Source organism: Peromyscus leucopus, chromosome 15 (assembly GCF_004664715.2).
Source record: "Peromyscus leucopus breed LL Stock chromosome 15, UCI_PerLeu_2.1, whole genome shotgun sequence".
NCBI classification, from domain to species: Eukaryota; Metazoa; Chordata; class Mammalia; order Rodentia; family Cricetidae; genus Peromyscus; species Peromyscus leucopus.
Window position 1 is genome coordinate 6084824 of NC_051076.1, and position 21649 is coordinate 6106472.

At 48.2% G+C, this 21649-nt stretch overlaps 1 protein-coding gene across 2 annotated transcripts in view; it reads right to left on the reverse strand.

The window, feature by feature from the left end:
* The window catches only part of Kcnh1 (potassium voltage-gated channel subfamily H member 1), a 308472-nt gene that overhangs the window by 149597 nt on the left and 137226 nt on the right, over nt 1-21649 (reverse strand). For both annotated transcript variants that reach the window (XM_028882842.2, XM_028882841.2), the window contains exon 7: nt 17035-17464. In XM_028882842.2, the coding sequence (XP_028738675.1) occupies nt 17035-17464 (430 nt within the window). The remainder of the gene's footprint in view (nt 1-17034; nt 17465-21649) is intronic.

Below are 21649 nucleotides of genomic sequence, written 5' to 3' on the forward strand. Positions count from 1 at the left end.
ACCATGTGAGGAGACTGTCACCATGAGCAAAAGCAGCAGTGTGGGGAGGCACAGGGAGTGTCCAGGGCTAGATCTGAGCACTTCTTCCGCTCACTCTAGTGAGGCTCCAGCTTAGGGCCCTGGAGGCGCAAGAGAACAATGCAGATGTTGCAGAACTGCTGACCTCAGCCTTGTGCTCCTGGGAAATGTAGATAAAAATACCAGAGCCAGGGGTCCTCCACACCTCTGTGTTCAGGAAGGCAGTGGGAAGGGAGCAGCTCTGGCTGGGGGCTGGAGGGGAACGTCTTCGTAGCTGCCACCCAGCGGCCCACAAGCATGCCACATGGCTGACGGCTCTAACCTGGGCATTGTTGTCTCCACCTACCTGACTGGGAACCCAGCCTACGGCCAGGCAAGCCTCCACAACGCAGTGGCACCGAAGCCCCAGCCCTTGGAAGGGACATTGTCAAGAGCTGTCCATCTGCATGCTTCAGTACTCCTGGACTCCCTCCAATGCTGCTACCACAGCCCACACTCAAGCCTCTTTCTCCACTAAAACAAACGCAAACTCCTTGCTGTTTCACGCACGTCCCACCTTGCTCTCCTCAGCCGAACTCTAGCAGCGGATCCCTTCTGTAATCTCTGGGCTCCTCTCCTGCTCTTGAAGGATCCAGCTCTTCAGCACATTCCACCCTCCCATAGCAGCTGCGGCTTCCTGCTCCAGCCTCGTTCCCACGTCAGCCTCTTGATCAGGTCTCAGGCAGTCCAGGTTCGCTGGATCCTTCAGCCTGTCCCCCTCCTCCTCTCCATCCCCCCTTCCCCGAGACTCTCACAGCAAACTCCTGCTGGTCCTCGATCCCCTAAGCCTCCCATCTTCCCGAGGAATCCATACAATCAGAATTACGTACTTACCCACCCTTTCTAGACTGCAGGCTTATCCTTTCATTTGAGCTCAGCATCCTGCAGCTCAATCTTTTATAAAGTGAATGAATAAAATGTGTTTGCCAACCACAGTCAAAATTGATCACCCCTGGAGAACTTGGCACCCAAGAACATGTCAAGCTCCTTCCAGAAGGCCAGGTCTACAAGGACTGACTTTACCACATAACTCAGTCATACTCCCAGAGTCCTACCATGTACTCATCTACTCTAGCCACAGATGATGGGAATAGTATTTCATTACATTAGCAAATAGAAAAAAAATGTTGTTTGTTAACTTCAGAGTAAAATAAAGGATCTAACTGCTACTAAGGGGTACAAACTATATGCCTTGCACATAGTAGGTGTTGAATAAAACTTGAGAGTGGGCAAGTGGAATGCAGTAACTAAGAGATCAGCGTCCTGTTCATCTTCTTGTTCAAACACAAGCAAAAGCCCAAGGAGCTTCCTACAGCAGTTCTGGACCAGAGTTAGAGTAGATGTCAAATCCACCCTCGGAAGAGGATGAAGGCCGCCCCTCCCATCTCCACAGGACTGTGACAGAGAGGAAAGCTGATACACAGCAGCAGACACAGAGATGTCCCATTCCCTGTATTTACTTAATGTTCCTGTCTCCTCCTTCAGGACAGAGCTGCCACCCTGCACATCACCTGGAGAAGAGCAGGCAAGGGGTGCTTTGGGAAGGACTGGGGTACCTCAATGATTCTCTAGCTATGTACCAGGGAATGCACCTGCAAGCTCAGCCTGGGCCCTGAGGAGCCCTGTAATGTCAAGCCAAGCACTCTCACTAATATGCCAATTAAGGTCATTAAGCTACAAATGTGAGAATATTCAACCTGAGGATGTTTAAGTAAGGCGATAACTGCTTTATAAAAGCCTGGGGGTGGGAGAGCAGCAGCAGAGTGTGCCCTGCAGTGTGGTGACATCATCACAAGCTTGCCCAGACAGAAAAGAGTGCCTTTCTCAAACTTCTCCTTCTGGTCCCACAAGCTCCCCACCAGTCTCCACTCCCTCAGGACCCCCATCTTTAGTGAACAAGCAATGAGAAGAGACTTGGTGCACGTGCTGGAAGACATGGGGGATTCTCATTGAGGCAAGAGCATTGATTTCAAGGGCTGATGGCATGAACAAGCAAATAGCCCTGTAGTTGATGATGGAGGCAGAAGGTTCTGGAGCTCCAATGCACAGAGGCTGGCTACCTTCTTGAACTTAATGGGCACCTGTGCCATTTTTGAAAGAGGGGCTGGAGCCAGACAAGTTCTAGACAGTTCTCATCAGGCAACACCCACATCTGCATTTGTAGTGAGGGGACAGAGAGGAAGAGGAAGAATGGCCACTGTGATCCCAGACGACTGTGTCAGTCACTCAGGACTCACCACTACCCAGACCCCCACCAAGGACTTCACAAACACGATGTCTGTGGCTCACAACTAGACTGTGGGCAGACACCATCACTTACAATTTGCAGAGGTAGAAGCTGTTGATCAGAAGGGGGCTCCTAGCTTGGGAACCTCCCAAAGCCACCCAGAGAAGGGGTAGCAAAGGGGGCATAGGAAGAAGAGACCATATCTACAGCCCATTTTCATCAGGGTCTACCCACATCACTTTCCCTCCCAGCTCCCCACAGAGCATCAGCCCCTCTCAGAGACAGGAAAAAGAGCATCTGGGACCCTGGAAGGATCTGGACCTAGGTTGGGCTCAGGACAGAGTCAGTCAGTGTATGCAGTTGGAGCTTTGAATCCCTGCTCCTCCATCTCCTGGGGGATTTGAGGCAGGTGACCATTGCCTTCTATATCTTGGTTTTCTTATTTGTGATGTGGCTGTAATGGCACAGTCCACCTCACAGGGCTGTGAAGAAGGAGTCAGTGTGAATCAATGGTATTTGCTACCAAGTTACCAATGAACTCTTAACACCAACATTGCCATTACCTTATTTGTCTAAACATAAAAGCCATACGTCTGGGAACCACTGAGCTTCAGTACATAGACAGAGGCACTGGCCATTAAGCATTCTCCATAATCTAAGCATGATTGGAATGGCCAATGCAGATGCCTCCCAGCTACATGAATGAGCCCTGAGTCCTGTGAGCAGAACAGCCACGGCCAGCACCGGCGGTTCACTCTGGTTAGAGCAGGACAAGTTCATCTTTCATCTCAATGAAGCCAGGCCTTCATTGTAGCACTTCTCTTGTTCCCTGTAAGGCTCTCAAAGGGACAGCAGTGGGGCTCCAAGGGGAGGATCATGAGGACCAGCGCATGGGCTCTCACCCACTGCACAGGTTGTCATGGAAGGAACGTCATGCATCTGAGCCACACGCTGGCACAGTCGTACCTGTGTGAAAGACGCTTGCTTGCTCCAAGCAGTGTGTCAGCAAAGGGAACTTAACCATACTCCCTCAATCAAACCCACTCAGTCCAGGATAAGCCCTCTGCTCCCTCACATCAGCTGGCACCTGTACACTGACAATCTCCCCTCACAGGAGTTCCAGGAACGTGGGAAGCAACTGGTTGAAGAAGCAAGAAAGTGGGGGCCACAGTGGCAGGCCTGCACACCCAGAGAGGGCAGTCCTGGCTCTACCCGTAGCTGGCTGGCTGGGAGTGCTGGGCCTCCGAACCTGGGGATCAGAAGCAGCTAGGCCTCCTTGGCTCACTGTCCTTGGCAAAGCAGGGTGGTCAGCAGCCATGCCTGACCACCAGAGCATCATGGCAGACAGGCACAGTGCCCAGGGGAGGGATGATAGGGTGCTATGTAGTCAGATACCATCTTATAGCATGACTGCTTGGGTTTAGCCAATACCCTGTGACTCTCAGGAGCTCTCACTGGAAAGAAGGGCATAATGTCACTCCATAATCTTGGCGATCTTAGCTCTGGCTTTCAGAAACATCCCAGAAAAAAGAAGAGGTCTTCAGAACGATTTCTTACAAGTTCTTTAGTACATGGAAATGATACACCCAGCAGGTAAACAAAAGAAGTAGTGCATACAGGTATTCCACCCACACATTTCCTTCAGTTCTCTCAAGGATGCTGGGAGCACATCTCCCCTCCTGGCAGCTTCTGAAGTGAGCCAGAGAGGAAGATGGGTGTCAGGGTAGCGGTGCCAGATGTGAGTGTGATTAAAAGAGGTGACACCTATGAGTGGCTATGGGCAGATCAGGCCATGCATGACTGGAAGCCAGGGAGGTGAGCACCAGAGGGTGCGTTCAAGCCCTAGACCCTGAAAGACAGCACCGAAAATGAAAGAAAAGAAACTGGACTTCTTTTTTCATTTGTTTTGTTTTGTTTTTTCTAGACAGGGTTTCTCTGTGTAGCCTTGGCTATCCTAGAACTCACAGAGATATGCCTGCCTCTGCCTCTCAAGTGCTGGGACTAAAGTTATGCACCACCACCACCCAGCAAAGCCGGATGTCTTAAACATGTACACTTCTATGTGTTTAAGGGTAAAAGGGAAAGGTAACCTGCCCCAGGATGGGAGGAAATGCCTGTGATCCTGCCTCACAGACAGTCCAGAATCATAAAGGTAAATTTCAAATTACAACTCAGCTAATCCCACATCTAAGCCCATGCGGGTAATGGTTACTGTGGTTACTGTGTATTTAATGAGAGCTCCTGGGAACCAACCACCCTGCTGAGAGTGGGAATGGGGGCTAATGGACACTTCAAGGGTTACACCTCTACAGAGTGTGAGTAACACTTCTCCTTAACTGCTAAGAGGTGAGGAAGGGCTCATTCTACTGGGATCATGGAGTTGAGTCCAAAAGCCAGTTCAAGAGAAGGTAGACACATAGCCTTCCACATGTAGATGTTGGCCAAGAGCAAGCCTTGCCTAGCAGCACTGCCATAGCTGACTGAGGTTCTGTGAGAAGAGAGAACACAAAGCCTTCCTGTCCCAACTCAAACAGGGTCTACGGGAAGAGATTAGGATGAAGAAAAGCTTCAACAAGAGACAATTGAATACTGGCAACACAATGGATGTGGACTGTCCCAGTCCCTGAGTTTAGCAGGATGACACAGGATGCTTTCCCACACTGGAGCAAGCATCAAGCTCCTGCAAGTCACTGTGGGTGACACAGGATATCAGCACTTCAACGGCCAGAAAGATCCACCCACCATAAGAGGATCACGTGGCAACCAGGAACCCACAGGAGGTGTTAGAGAAGACCTACAGAATATGGCTTTTAAAATGTTTTAAGAACTTAGACTTTTCTGGACAATGTGATGCATCTTCTCCTGTCAGCACCAAATACATCAAGATGATGGGCATCAAAGACACTCTATATGGAGTTTATCTTCTTCTCGGCAAAAATAGCCATTTGGGCAAGAAACTGTTCTTGCCTGGACTGCTTGACAAAATGTTGTATCGACTGGACATACAGGATCCATAGAAAGGTGATCACTGAACTTTGCAAGGCAAAATGGTCTTTCAGGTTCCTGCTTTGAAGAGGAAACTGCCAGACATTCTACAGGACACAGAGAAAAGTAACTGAGAGATTCTAGGCCTGTGGGCTAAAGATGGATGCCCCAACATTACAGAGGAACTTTGGGTGACTATCCAGGCAAGCAGCTGTCTCTTTCATTCTAGATTTTTGGAAGTTGCTTACACTGCATTTCCTATTTACTTAGTTAATATTGTATCCTTCTGAGGTCTTTGATGTAGTTGAAGACTAGATAGCTATAATTTCCTTATGATAAAGATAAGTTATATATGAAGTCTTAGACTCACAAATATAGGATATATAGGATATCTTCAATTTTGCCAAATACAAATAGACTAGATATTATAACTATAATTCTTGCTTGATAATTGTTTTGTTGTATGTGATTTTACTATGTTAAAGTTAAAACCTCCCTTTTAAAAAAGGGGGGGGAAGTGCTAGGAATGTCTTTCTGTGTGCTGTGAATGTGTGTTGCTCTGATTTGGTTGATAAATAAAACACTGATTGGCCAGTAGCCAGGCAGGAAGTATAGTATAGGCAGAATAAGTAGAGAGGAGAATTCTGGGAACAGGAAGGCTGAGTCAGGAGTTGCCAGCCAGACACAGAGGAAGCAAGATGTGAAGGCAGAACTGAAAAAAGGTACCAAGCCACATGGCTAAACATAAAAAGAATTATGGGTTAGTTTAAATGTAAGAGCTAGTCAGTGGTAGGCCTGAGCTAATAGCCAAGCAGTTTTAATTAATATAAGCCTCTGTGTGTTTACTTGGGTCTAATCAGCTGCAGGGCCACGGGAGCCAGGCAGGATGAGGAAAACTTCAGCTACAGCCAGGGATGGAAAGAAAGCACATGAGCTGTTGGAGGAATAGCCAGGGATAGAAAGGGGATGGGACCAGGTGAGAGAGGAGGCAGCTCTGGGTTGTGAAGATGGCTCCATCAGTAAAGTGCTTACCACATAAACACCTGGACCTGAGTTCAGACCCCTAGTACTCACAGAAAAGCCAGAGGCATGGCAGTGCCTGCCTGTAACCCCAGTTCTAGGGCAGCAGAGACAGGCCAGTCGATCTAACCAACTGGTGAGCACTAAGCTCAGTGAGAGACCCTGTCTCCCCAGAAAAACAACCACCTGGAGAAGTGGTCAAGGGGAGCACCTGATGACCTGACGTCAAGCTCTGACCTTCACACTTGTGCACACATGCATGCTCCTTGCCCCCAGACCCCTGAATGCCTACTTATAATTATGCATGGCTCCCCACACTGCTCCCACAAAAAGCAATAGGCAGCACTGGGGACCCTGGATTAACAACAACAAAAACAAAATCACTAACATGCCTCAGACAGCAAGCCTTGTCCTCCTGCTATTTGCACCGACTTGAATGAACTAGAGATCACTGTGTTGAGTGAAATAAGCTGGGCACTGGAAAATCAATGCCACATGATCTCCCACGTATTTGGAAGCTATAAGAGTTGCTTTTCCAGAACTAAAACTAGATCTATGATTCCAGAAGCCAAGGGCAGAGGGACAAGGGGAGCAGAGAGAGGTTGAGCAATGGATATGGAAATACAGATGGCACAGATGACAATGGCAGACTATATATACAAAAGTGAAAGGACTGTCAAGGCTTTTCCCTGGAAGATGTGGTGAATGGTTGAGGAGATGGATATGTTTTGCTTGATTTAAGCACTGTACACTGTGCTGGGGATATGGCTCAGTGGTAGAGCTCTGGGGATATGGCTCAGTGGCAGAGCTCTGGGGATATGGCTCAGTGGTAGAGCTCTGGGGATATGGCTCAGTGGTAGAGCTCTGGGGATATGGCTCAGTGGTAGAGCTCTGGGGATATGGCTCAGTGGTAGAGCTCTGGGGATATGGCTCAGTGGTAGAGCTCTCGGGATATGGCTCAGTGGTAGAGCTCTCGGGATATGGCTCAGTGATAGAGCTCTCGGGATATGGCTCTACGGGATATGGCTCAGTGGTAGAGCTCTGGGGATATGGCTCAGTGGTAGAGCTTCTCGGGATATGGCTCAGTGGTAGAGCACTTTTCTAGCATGTGAAAGGACCCGAGTTCACTCCCTAGTACTGCAAATGAATAAATACATAAATAAATAAATAACACACTATGTGTGTAATGGATATTACACAGAAATTCATGAACATATGTACAACTTTTATGTTTTTGTAAACTGGTTAATTTTTTTAAATTAAAAACTGAGCTAGGGAGATGGCGCTCTGGTTAAAGTGTTTGCCATGCAAAAGTGAGGACCAGGATTCATACCCAGAACCCACAGAAATGCTGGACAGGCATGGTAGCCATCCTGTAATTCCAGTTTCAGAAGGCAAAGACAGAGGCTCTCCAGAGAAAGATGACTAGTAAGACTAGCCGTATTGGTGAACTCTAGGTTTGAGTGAGAGATCCTGCCTCAGTCAATATACTGGCAGAACAGTTGAAAAGGATTCCCAACATCAACCTTGAATCTCCACATGCATGTGCACACACACACACACACACACACACACACACACACACACACACACGTCCCCACACTTGCATACACACACATGCACATGAAAAAGTTTTTAATTAAAACCTTAAATGAGGTGAATTCTAACAATCTTGGTACACACGGCATAAAGGAAAAGTAGAGTTTTGTGCTGGTTACTACATCCTTGCTCATGTCTGCGTTCCTAGATGGAATAGTGATTTGGATAAATCTCTCTTTGTGGGGTTGGATTCAAAAAGCCAACTGCAGAAGAGAATCCTGGGAACATGGTTGATGGGTCACCTTCCAGATGAGTCTGGAGCTCAGAGGGTGCCCACACCATGGGAGATCTGGTTCATCTGGGAGATCACTAGAAGACACCGTGTCTAAGCGCCCATGGGGAAGGATTTGATCTGTGAGGGGGTTGAGGGCAGAAGAGGAAGCAAAGATGAAAGGCTGAAATGACAGAGCCGCGTTCACAAAGCCCTGTGCTCTGAAATCCGCCTCCCGCCCACTTGTTAAGCTGCCAAGGCCTCCTGTGGCTGCCTGTGATCACAGCTCAGTGTAATTAAACACCTGAGCTTCCCAGGAGGGACTGACTCCAAAGCCAGCCAGGAAGAACCCTTGGCTCCCATCTGCCCCTGCCTCTGTCCCAAGGGGCCACCTCTGTCCAGCAGCCCCGTCACTGTGCCCTGCAGGCATGTCCCATTTGTGGGGACTCTATCAAGTGTGCTTCAGTTCTCCATTGGGTAATTCCACTTCACCCACAGGAAACCTGGGCTCTTGGAGCTAGGGGTATGGCCGGCCATTCTGCCTGTTCCCTCCCCTGCTCTGGCTCTGCCCTGCATTCAAGCTCAGCGGGAATCTCTCTCCTTCCTCTCCTCTAGCACAAATAAGGGGTCAGCCAGGGTTTGCCCTGCTCTGCAGCGCTCAGGGTGACTCCACACATGCCTGCCTTCCTCCAAAGCCTGCTGTCCTTCAACGTGGGCTCCTCTCCAGCACCTGTTCCTTGCCAAGCTTTCTTGAGGCAGTGGTACGTTTTGTCACCGCACAGCTATAATTCAGAGCCAGGCCTCTAGCTGATGAGAGCTAAAATCATTTCCCCTCACATGTGCACGAAGGACCACAGTGAAGAAAAGTGAGAAAGGAAAATGTTCTGAGAGAATGCAGCGTCAGGTCAGCTGAGGATTCATGGAGCTCGGCCCTCCGAGTGCCTGTCTGAAAGCATCCTCACCAGAAGATTCTCCTGTATGGAGTCTCACACACAAACCTTCATTAAACACGTCTCACACAAACGACGGGCAGTGCCTGTTCCCACCACCATCTTTTCTATCATGCCTCCTCCCAGCCTTTAAGCCCGTAACCAACACCTGCCCAAATCCCTGGTAGAAATGTCCTCGGACTCAAATCCATGAAGGCACAGTAAAGTTCAGTCTCTCCACTGACATGAGGCCATCTGTGGCTCCCGACCAGATGCCAGGCAGAAACGAAGGTTCTAGAAGGAGCAGCCTTGCCCTTCACCACCGCCATTCTGTTTGCAGCATTCCCAGATGAAGACGCAGCTCGGGAACACAGCAGTGTCATCCCATCAAGGAGCAGAGCTGAGCTAGGCTCCATCTCCACGTTTGTCTGATTTGGGCTTTTCAAAGCTCCGTGACTTCAGGAACATCAAGGTTGCTGCTGACCCATCGCCAGCTACAGACGCAGCCTGGCTGGCTCTGTGGGTCCTGGGAGTTGCTTTCCTAAGTCTCTCTTATCCAGTTAGTCTCCTCTAAAGAAGGCTGTCCCAGAGAAGTGGGCAATCTCTGAATAACTGACTGACAGATGGGCTGTGGAATCTTGGATCTGAGAGACTGAGCGATGCAACCCAGGCAGACTGCAGGAATCCCTCGGGTCAAAGGCCTAGTGTGCAGCCCAGACACCTTCTAAGTGGAAGAAGGACAGAAGTCTGGCTGCTCAAAACACGCAGCATACTGGCCTCGTGGCAAGGCGCTGCAATCCCCAGTTCTTGGCACACAGAAGACTCAGAGCCAGGACAGGCGGGGAAGGGCAGGCGCTCATCCTGGACCACCGGTGCTTTCTCCTTACTACCTGGAGGAAAGCAGGGGATGGGTGGGGCTGAATTCTCTGAAGCCATCTTGTTCTTGTTGGGAACCGGGGTGGTAGCTTAGACTTCAGGAAAGATGATGACTCATACATCTTCAGAAACCTTCCCTAGTAGACGCTCGTTCTAAAGAAAGGAAAATTCTCTTCTCTTCAGTATGGTCTCTCTTTAGCTGCCTGATTGTGTCAGTCTATCAGTTGCAAACTATAATAAACAATCGATAGAAGCAACTGGAGGTAGGAAATGACATTTATCAATTCCTCTGCTGCAAGTGGAAAGTGAGCTGTTCCCACCCTTGACCCACCATCCTCTATGTCCCTGTGCTTTGACACAATCCATGAAGGCACCAGCGCATGATCCACCAGCATCGTTTGTGGTGACCAGAACCAATGGTTGTCATGGCAATTGGAGACAGTGAGAACAACACTGCACAGGATGGTGAGCCCAGCTCCCCGCCTTGCTAGCTGCAGGACCTGTGGCAAGCGACACCACTGTCTCCCTAGTCAGAAAGAGAGGCAGTACTACCTTCCCCACAGAGTGCCATGAACCTCAAAGGAGACAGGCACAGAAGCACAGTAGAAACAAAATGTTGAATTCTAACAATATTACCACTTCCATCTCAGTAGAAATTACATTTAAAAAAAAAAATAAGGGAATTTTGCAAATAATGTGCCCATCTGTAAGGCCAGAGACGATTCCTCCATTCGCTTGCATCGCCATCCAAGCTTCTTAACATCTAGGGATTGTTTTGTCATAAATTGTACTTCTGGGTGCAGTGTGGCAATCAGATAATCTTCATTATAATTATAAGTCAAAATTAGAGAACTATCTTGCAGGAAGGCATCTCCCTGCCATCTCTCCACCGCCCTCCACAGCTCCTCGCTCTTAATTCTGCATGCCCTCCACACACACAACAGAAAGGATGTTTTCCCTTGCTGTATCCCAAAATAATCTGCAAGGGAAGCAGCAACACAAAGAGAAAGACTTTGTTGTCAGGCGAAAACTGGGATCAAAATCCAGCTCAGCGACCTCTGAAGCCATGCCCTGGGGCAAGCTCTTCTGTGTCTGTCAAGGAGGGAGGCGTGAGGCCTGTTTTAAGGGGTGTGGGGCTGCAAATGCCTTACTCAGGATGTTTTGGGTGCTCAGAGTTCTAGTTCCTTCTTTTGGTAGCTCCTCTGTCTTGCCCAGTCAGGATGCTGCCAGTCAGGCATGGGCAGTGACTGTGGGAGGCCTTTCCACCAACAGCTTCCCTTAACTTGCTCTGTGGTCAGGTCAACTTGCTTCTCAAAGGTCTGTTTGTATCTAGAAAACTCACATCCAGATGTGCTCACACACCGCCCATTACACACTGCATGCAAGGCAAGTTCAAATTCTCTTACACAAGACCACACCCCCAGGATTAATGAGGTTGAGAACATGATCACTGGTTGAGTTCCATAAATGTGCTACGAGATGGGGGATGGGAAGCAGGGAAGAGCTCCTACTGCTGGCGCCCTAGAGGGGCCTCGGTGCCTGGTGCCACGCATCAGTCGGTTCTTCTGGCAGGCAGACCTGGCTGGTTCTAAGTGACACTCTTTGCTACACTCCAGCAACACATGTCCAGGCATAGAAGAGAAGACCCACAGGTCCAGCCCTCTAGAGTCTCCTTGGAGCTGAACAAAAGCCACAGTGAGAAAGATAACAAGATCATTAAATGCATGTTCGGAGAAAGGTCCAGTGTGCAAAAAAACAACCACTCTCCCTGCAAACGGCCCATGACCCTAAAGGGCACAATCAATGTGGCTGGGGACAGGGTGGGAGAAAGTGGAGCTTCTTTTCTGTAAGAGAGGAATAAGGAAAGAGAGGGGCAGGTGGTAACTCCAGGCTGGGCCACAGGTGGAGATAACCACGGCTGTGGGCGGTGGGTGGGGGTAAATCAAGTTCCAGAGAAAAAGCAGAGCATTCCCTGGCTAGAAAAGACATCTAAGAATAAGTGATAAATGAGTGCTTATTTCTCCCAGAGAATTCTGAACACTGCCCCACTTCCCAAAATAAACATAAACCAAAAATGAAATAAAATAGCATTCCCGTGCTCCTCAGACAGAACAGCAATTATTGTTTTATTTTTTCTAAGAACAGGAAACACAAAATTAACTGGGAAGAGCAAGAGGCAGCCACAGTTAATGGCACTGGAAGTCTTGGCCTTCGGACGGAAAACTCTTAGCTTCCTCACAGGCTGTCACATCTCAACATGGCATGTCCTTCCCACGTCCATCAGCCAAGGGCAGGCCCTCTGCTCTCCCCAAAACTAAACTGTACAACCCAGACCACAGAGCAGATCTCACACTTCTCCCCGGTAAAACACCACTACATTTTGTTTTTCTCTTTTCCCCTCAACCAGTGATGCAGGATAGGTTAAGATTACATTTCTCAGACTCTGTTGTAGCGACTTGTGTCTAGGTCATCAAATCCCAGTCAATGAGATATGGAAAGAAAGAATATAGATGACTTCCTAGTCTTGTTCTCAAAAGAGAGGTGTGCTGCTGGCCTTTCCCATGCCTTCCTTCCTATATTCTGGGAAAAAGATAAAGCAGAGCCACCTGGGATCCCAACACAGAAGTGGCTCATGAACGCGGTGAACAAGCTGGTCTCTGGTGTCTGTGGGGCAGCCAGGCAAAGCCTAAACTTTTAAGAAACATGCTTTGGGTCTCTGCCCAATAGGAGATTCTGTATCCCATAATTAATAACTTCCTCAGTAGCACTGAACATCCCTTCCCAAAGTTTAAGGCCTTAACTGAATAAACAAGTCAGTATTTATTGAGAGTCTGGAGTCTACTAAAATCGTCTAGAGTATCTTCACTCTCCCTCCCACCCCTAAGTTCTTCCTGAGAGTTGTGACCACATCATGTTAGAAATACCAGAAGGTGACAGAAGCGGCCCGCGCAGAGGGGGCCCAGTGTTGTGTGGGAGTGCCAAGCCTTAGGGCGCATTCAAAAGCATTCATCTGGAAGGCTCAGGTCCAGCTGGAGGGTGAGAGAGGGCTGTGCAGGACTCGGGTGTTCACAGGAGTCCCTGAGCACTGGTGCCCAGCCTGGGTTTGAAGGCACTGAGCTGGGGGCAGACTGGGAAGAAAGACGTGAGTCACAGACACAGGGAGCTGCTGTACAGGGCTGGGGTGGTGTCTAGAGTCCCTGCCATCACCAGAGAGGGGGGTGAGCGCCACTTACTTAGAGTGATAGAGTGACAGTGGTGACATTATGAGGAGAAACAGAAAAGTACAAGTACATATTTAGAAAATGGCAGCTGTCTCTTCATCATCAAAGTCCTCCTGGAGAGCCATCCAAGGCACGCCAGGTCCCAACCTGAGGCTGAGATAAATCACTGTTTCCATACTCATATTCTTTCCTTGGGATCCCTCAAATGCCAGGGGATGGATCAGCCACAGTAAGGACTCCAACTTCAGGCCCTTGTCACTGGCTTGTTTGAACAGGGAGGCCAGGACAAGAGCTGGCTACAACTTCTATCTAAAGCCAGCCCGTTGAAGACAGCCTCGGTTTTCACATCCTCCTAATGGGGTAGTCTATTAGAAAGGAGAAAAGTAGGCTAGCTTGCAAATACTTCATTTTCCTGTTTCCTGGAATCCTCTGGAGAATAAGCACGCAGTAATGAGACGTTCAGAGCAGACAGAAAAAGCAACAGAAATCACACATTACCTATAGCACAGTTAACATGGCCCCAGAAGAGCCAAGAAATGCCATCCCCATGACATGAAAAATTCAGTAGAAAGGGGGGAAATTGAGTCTTATTCCTCACTTTAGGAATTGCTAGGTAGCCTTGGAGGGAGACAGCACAGACGTCTCAGGATATGCTCAGGCTCTCACTGCCACATATCTCAACCCTGGTGTAAGTCTGACCTCAGGAGTGGTTCAGAAGGGGCATAAGTGTGCACATATGTGCACAGAGACAATAGAAGGGAGCAGCCTCACACTGGCAGCCAGCCTGAAGGAAGGCTGTGCTAGATGCAGGTTCACAAGGCTGATTACCAACCATTATACATGGTGCAAAACCTTTCTCTCAACACAGGAATTTGTCAGACATACGTCACCACTATAACCATAAGTGATAGACTGCTGAAAAATGGCTGCTTCCCTGAACACCTGGTCCTGAGTCCGGAGCATAACTGTGTTCTTGAATTCAAACAACAAACAAGCATAGAGTTTCCACAACAGGCATGGGTAGGCTGCTCAGGTTCACAGAAGGAATTTTCCACATGTCAGTGAGTGAGCATGGGGAATCGGTGCAGGCGGCCCATACCAAGTATGTGACTCCATCATGATCACAGTGAGGGGTCCATTGAACCCCCTCCCTCCTACCCACCAGCCCCACATTCTTGAGAAGGTGAGATAACGGCAGAGTAAGCTGTAGAGCACATGGATGTGCTCAGCATAGTGTCCGGCATTCACAAGAGCTCTGCAAACAGTTAAACAGGAGCTCTTAGCCCAACAGTCCTCACGCTTCACCGCACAGAGGAAACGGCCTGAGTATTGTTCTTCTATTATCAGAAAGAATGGAAACACTGCCTGGCTCTGAGGAGGTGGGAACACAAAAGAGGTGGAAAAGACTGGGGTTCCCCCTGGGTACTAGGAAATAAGACTCTCATGGGAGAATAGTTTGGGAAAGGAAAGAGCATGTTTGTCTTCATTGTATGCCCCTAGGGCTTTTTTCTTTCTTCTCTGGGCGAGAAACTTCAAGGAAGCCCAAAAGCCTTTGGAGACCATGAAATGGGCCTTTTCTGACTGACCACTCTTAGCAAATTCTCAGTGATGGCTATAATGGGCCGTTCACCTCCCCTGAAGGGAAGGAAGTCAGGCCCTCTGCACAGCATATCACTTTGATTATTCCGTACCCCAAGACTCGAAAAATTCTGGAAGCTAGCTGGAAAGCATCTCAGTGGTGGGGTGCATGCCTAGCATGTGAAGATGCTAAGTTTGATCCCCAGCACTGGAGTTTTGTTTTGTTTGTAACTTGCAAGTCCTGACTAGAAACCAGCGCAGTTAAGGCTGAAGCCCTGCTAGAAGAGAAAAAGTCTTAAATCTTTGCTTGAGACATGAGAAAGCACCCCAAGTTCTAATTAAACTGAAGCAATTAGCCACCCACGGATCCTTCACTCAGCTTCCCATGGCCAGGCAATCATCTCTATTAAAGCCCATTTTAAAATAAGGAGCAACAGCGACAGCAGCACCCAGCTCTCAGAATCAATTACCCCTGTAGACACATCCTGTGAAGACTCCCAGGAATCTGCTTGTGTCGGGCACGAGGAGGGCACTGCAAGAAGCCAGTGGTGATCAGGGGACAGGACAATGGGGGGTGACAAAGTCTACCCCAGATCTGGATCTCTCAACAAGTAGGCAAAGAGTGTCAACAATTCACTCATCAATGCCACCTTGAAGGACCGTATCCAAGAAGAGGAAGCCCTGCCTGTGAGCTCGGGAGGTTGAGTTCTCTGTATGGTCAGACCACTGCCAACAGAAGCTTCTCCAGTGTCCTGTCCCATGTGGTCTGTCACTGAAGCACCAACACAGTACGGTGGACACCATGGCAGCATGAGCACAAGCCACTCAGGTTCACTGAGGTCTCCAGCCAGGCAGGTTCCCGCTCCACTAGGACTTCCCGGAATAAAGGAAGGTCAACACTGTCAGCCAAAGGCACTTTCTAGACTCTTCTACAGCAAATCCACACACTTGTCAGTGGTAAAATGACTCAGACTTAAGCACTTGCCTCAAGAACTAGGGGGATATTCAATGCAAGAACAGTATCCCATCAAACTATTTCTTCGTGTGTGTGTGTGTGTGTGTGTGTGTGTGTGTGTGTGTGTGTGTGTGTGTGTGTTATGTGTTGAGAACGGAGATTTCTCCACCAAGAGGCAGACAGGAAATACTGATCTTAGTTGGGAATGACTATGACTCAGGTCTATACTCCCAGCACTCAGGTAGGCTGAGGCAAGAGGATTGGCAGGAGTTTGAGCTAGCCTAGGCTACATAGTAAGTTCCAAGTCATCCATCCTGGGCTACATTGCAAGACCTGGTCTTCAAAAAAATAAAAGAAAACAGGGTGAGGAGGGAAGGAAGAGCATGGAAGGAAGGAGGCAATGACTCAGACTAGCTCTAGAGAAATAAAATTCCCCTAGGAAATGCTTAAGAGGAGAGTAATTGTTCCAGAATATTTCATTCAACGCCGAGCTTCAGCAGCATTCTCACTCTAACATAACCAACGTGAAGATGACCAAGGCACCCTAAGCTCTTCTCTCATTGCTTTTTTTCCTCATGCCAGGTTGGACTATGTAGATCTGACCTACGTTTAAACCGACACACAGCACAAAACACACTTTAGATGCCTGCTGAGTGTTCCTAAAGTATTCTCATCAAGAAAATAACAGGAAAAGCGAGGCAGCTGTGTGAGAAGATGGTCGTCGGTTTGATTCCGCTGTGACCATTTCACTGTGTAACTGAAACACCACACTGACCGCTTTAAGACTAAAGTAGACATAGGAAGACCTGCCATGGCTCAGTGTTTTTAGCAAACTGTATGTAATACTCAATAAACTTTCTAAACTCAATAAAAACCAAGTATCCAGATGACCACATACACACAGAAAGCAGGCTAGTGAGGCACCAAAAACTAACAGCTGTCTCTCTCTCCTCCTCTCTCCCCATCTCTCCCCTTTTCTCTTCCTTCCTTTCTGCTAACAGGGTCTCACATAGCCCAGGCTAGCCTAGAACTTTCTATCTAGCTAAAGATGACCTTGAACTCCTGAATTCTGAGATCATCCACATGCTCCACCGCGCCTGGTTTGTACAGTGCTGAGGACTGAACCCAGGGCTTTACTACGTTAGGCAAGCACTTTACCAGCTGAACTACACTTCTTAAATTGGCTTCTCAATGAGCATGTGCTGATTTAAAGACCAGGAATACCACAGGCCTAGTCTTCAGGAGAAAACACATCCATTGGTCATTTTAAGCACTCATTCCTTGATCCCGCCAGGGAGCAGCCCCCACCCCACTTTCAGCTTGCAGCAGGTCTGGCCACCAGCCAAGTTCCCACTCCGCCCACGTGTCATACTCACAGCCAATCATCATTATGGCCACCGCGAAGATCTTCTCAATGTCAGTGGACGGGGCGATGTTCCCAAAGCCCACGCTGGTGAGGCTGGTCATGGTGAAGTATAGTGAGGAGATGTAGACGGAATTCTTGCTGGGCCCACCTTCCCACTTCCCCGAGCCAGACCCATTGAACTGGTATGGAGTGCCGATGTCCATGGCCAGTTGGTAGAGCCAGCTATTGTTGCGGATTGTCTTGGTGTCTTCATCAAAGATCTCGTAGTCCCCAATGCTGTACCAGATGCAGGCCATCCAATGGGCAGCCAGCCCAAACACGCACACCAACAAGACCAGTACCGCAGCTCCATACTCGATGTAATGGTCCAGCTTGCGGGCTACTCGCCCAAGACGGAGCAGCCGCACAACTTTCAGAGAACTGAACAGGCTGCTGATGCCCTGGAAGGGGATGGACACAGAATCAGAGAGAAAGAACAAAGCTAATGCTCCATCCGTCAGCCCCACCACTGCCATTAGTTTAAGCATCGTGTGTTTCCATGACATGCAATATTATACAACCCTTAAAAGAACTTAAAACTAGAATCTTTTTTAAAAACAATATTTATTTTAATTTTATGTGTATGAATATTTTATCTGCAGCTGCGTATGTGTGCCATGTGCTTGCCTGGTGCCTGCAGCGACCAGAAGGGAATATCAGGTCCCCAGTGGGCAGCTGCAAACTGGGAAGCACATGCCAGGAGCCAGACCTGCATCCTCTGTAAGAGCAGTGGGAGCTCTGAACTGCTAAGCCATCTCTCCAGGCTTTAAATTCGAATTCTGTTCCAAGGTGTATGGAATAGAGATTTCTATTTAGTGTTTTATGATTTGATTTAAAAAATGAACAAAACAAGTAGAGTTATTATAGATGAGAACAAGTATATATATATATATATATATATATATATATATATATGCATCTTTCTGTACCACTAGTTATCTTAAGAAAACTTTCAAGGGTTGTATAATATTTCATATTATATAATATGAAATATTTGAGTTGTATCATATTTATTTCATGTGGCAATGAATTATATAAACACTGCATTGCACATAAGCAAATAAATATGTGTGCATTAGAAAGCACTCAGGAACCACAGGCTTTTTTTAAAATTCTATTTTCACATTTTTGTTATAAATACATATATTTACCTAATTTATGTCATTATCACTAATTTAATAAGTAGGAAAAAAACATTTAAAATTAAAGTGAATTAAGAAATGGCTGAGGTGCACACCTTTAATCTCAGCACTAGCTGAGATTGGAGTTAGAGGCTAGCCTGGTCTACATAGTGAGTTCTAGGCCAGCCAAGGTTACATAGTGAGACCCTGCTTCAAACAAACAAATTAATAAACAAAAAAAATTAAAGGGCAGGAAGAATAAAGAGTTGAGGTTCTGTTGGGAAGGGCATTACTTCTGTGAGGCTGGGGAAATATAGAGTCAAACACACACACACACACACACACACACACACACACACACACACACACACACACACACACACACAGAGTCAGTCAGTTAGTCAGACCAGGAAGCTGAACAAAAGCACAATGGTATGTAAAGAACATCAGGGTGAAAATCTGGGCCATATGTGTCCATTTGGACACTTCAGTGATCTGTCCACCCTCTTGTGTCAACAAGGAGGGGGTGGTCCAGAGCACCACTCAGCCTCCCACAAATACTAACCTACCGGCTCTCAGCACCCCCACGGGAACTTGAAATACATTATAGATGCCACAGCACTTGGACCCCTCCCTACCCGATTCCAATTCTGACATGATTCTAAAATGAGTGCATTGGGGATTTCCATTAACTTTTCCCAGTTCCCCTAAAAGCAAGCTAGAAAGAAAACAATAGAGATGTTTCTTTGAGTCAAGACTCTGTCAGCCTTTACCTAGTCAAAACCTAAGGAAAGATGTCACCCTTCACAGGAAATGCAGGATTCCTCTCTTTTCCAGCCACTAGGCAGCTTCTAGGCCTCCAGGACTCTCACCTCTATCCTATTAAAGCTGCCCCAGGTAACCTATGAGAGTAGAAGGAAAAGGAGCAAATGCTTCCTGATGCCTGTGGAAGGAGTCACCCTGGGCTCACTTCCTCTTCACTGGTTCATCACAAAACTGTATTTCTCAGGCTCCGTCCTTCTACCTGAGTCCTTGTGGATGTCACTTCCAGGGAAATTGTACTTTCTCTTTTTCCTGTCCTGTCTGCAGGTAAGTCTGTGTGATCTTAAAGCTCTACCCTGGAGATGGTGGACCTACGTGGAAGCTCAACCCGAGCTAACTTAAGTTGTAGCATGTGGATAAGGAAGAAATCCCTGAAGAAAGCACTGAACTGTGTTTCCCTTGCCTACCAACTCCAGGGTCCCGTCCAAGCTGACCCCAAATGAGGCTGTGCAAAGGGCAGGGCAGGGGAGTGGGATTTGTTGCCTTCTCAGAAAAATAAAGCAAGGCTGGGTCTGTAGCTCAATGGGGCTTACTCAGGTGTGTGGAGCCCCGACTTTCATCCCCAGTGCCACAGAGTAAATAAATAACGGAACAGATAAACAGGCTTCACAGCTGCAGAATGACGACGACGACGACGACGACGACGACGACAGATGTGATGGTTTCTTATCTGGGAACGGAGCTCACACCAGCACCACCATCTCTGTGATCAACCTTGCCACCCAAGAGTGGCCACGGCCTTCACAGGGGTCAGCTGATAGGGTGAGGGTAGCTCTCTCTGCACAGGCACCTGCACCCCAACAGAGCGTAACTAGCTTCCAGCATCTACAGCTGCCACGAAGGAGATATTTTGGGAGGCAAAGGAGTCTTTGGGATGAGTCAGAAATCAAACACCACGTACGCAGCCACCCACACACCACCTCCTCCTGAGGGTCCCTGAAACCAGTTCAAAGAGAAGCTTGCTTCCCGGGGCAAAACTGCCTTCTCATTTTTCCCAGTCCATGTTCAGTTCAAAGCAACCCTCAGTGGTCCAGAGGCTCCCAAGGTGGGCTGCCTCTCCGTGACCCCCCTGTGACCCCCCCATGCCTCAGCTGCACCATTTCACCACAAGCATTCACACGCCCTCAGTGGGTTACATCACCTTTCTGATCCTGCTTCCACATCTCTTTTCCTTCTTCTTCCATTGCAATGGCCACCACGACACAGTTAACTGCCACTCAGAGGCCACGCTATCCTCTAGTCAATTGTTCCAAATGGCTTTCATGACTACATGATAGGTAGGTCCATGTGGTGCCTCCTCAGACTGGCCTCTCAGCCCAGAAGGCCTGACCTATAACTAGCCATCTGGTGATCTTATCATCCTCAGGCTTGTCGCTGACTCTACCATGAAGCTTCTATGATGTCCCTGAAGTTGGAACCATCCCCAACTCCTCCACAGGTCCTGTGGGACAAGGTTCTCATTCCCCAAAATGCCGCCAGGAAGTATATCTTCCCAAAGATAGAGGTTACCTGTTACGCATGCTAGAAGCAAGTGGATTGAACAGTGTCATCCCTCATTTTGGGATCAAAGACACCACACCAAGTCTAGAGCACAGCCCTGCTCAGAAGGAGTCTGAGAAAGCTCCTAAACTGACTTGGAGATTAGGGCAAGCTTTCCCTTCCTTGCTTTAAGGAGAGTCTGGAACATGACTGCTGTCTCTGCACAGTGGTACGCCATCGCTCAGTGCTTGCGTAAATTCTCTTTTCCATCCCATTAGCAGCTGGAATCCTAGCTGTCCAAAAGCAATTCAAGCTATTAGTTTGGTTCCCCCACGCCCCTACTTTCCTGAAGTTCAGTACATGAGATAAATACAGCAGAATCCTCCAAACTTCCTTTTTATTTGAGTACACTAAAACATGACAGCACCATATGCTAGAGAATCAGGCTTCCCCAGAGACTCCTTGCTGCAGAAAACCCTCTCATGCTGCAAGTAGTTTTTCTGGATGCTTTGTGGGAATCTTGACATTAGGGAGAGCCAGGAGTTTCCAGGTGGTCAATGTGAACAGAGGAACAGCAAGAACAGGAGCTACTGAGCTTCATCCCTGAAAGCCGCAACTAGCCTGGAGACAGACTCTGAAAACCTCAGTAGTTCCTCGGTGACAGCACTGAAGGGTCTGAATTGAGATGGACACTCAATGCATAAGTTTTCGAGTTTTACTTAAACATACAGCCCAAACAAACCATTCACTCAGATTTGTTTTTACCTTGCTTTGTGTGTGTATGTGGGGGAGGGGGGGTGTATACACGTGGGTGGGTGGGTGGGTGCACACTGGGGCCAAAGGAGGCAATCAGGCCTCCTGCTCCACCACTCCACTTTATTGCTTTGAGACAGGGTCTCTAACAGAAGCTGGAGGCAGGCTAGCAGTCCAGAAGCCCAGGTGCTCCTCCGGGGCCGCAGTTACAGGTGGCCATGGCTGTGCCCGGTTTTTCTCTGTATGTGAGTGTTCTGATCTTAAACTTGTGAGGTAAGCTCCCTTACTCACTGAGCCATCTCTCCAGCCCCCTGCCTTCTCATCTAACTAGATTCACCAGTTCTCTGCTTGATAACAATTTTTCCCTGCGATAGACATTGGCACTAAAGTCACAGACTGATGCCACTGCAT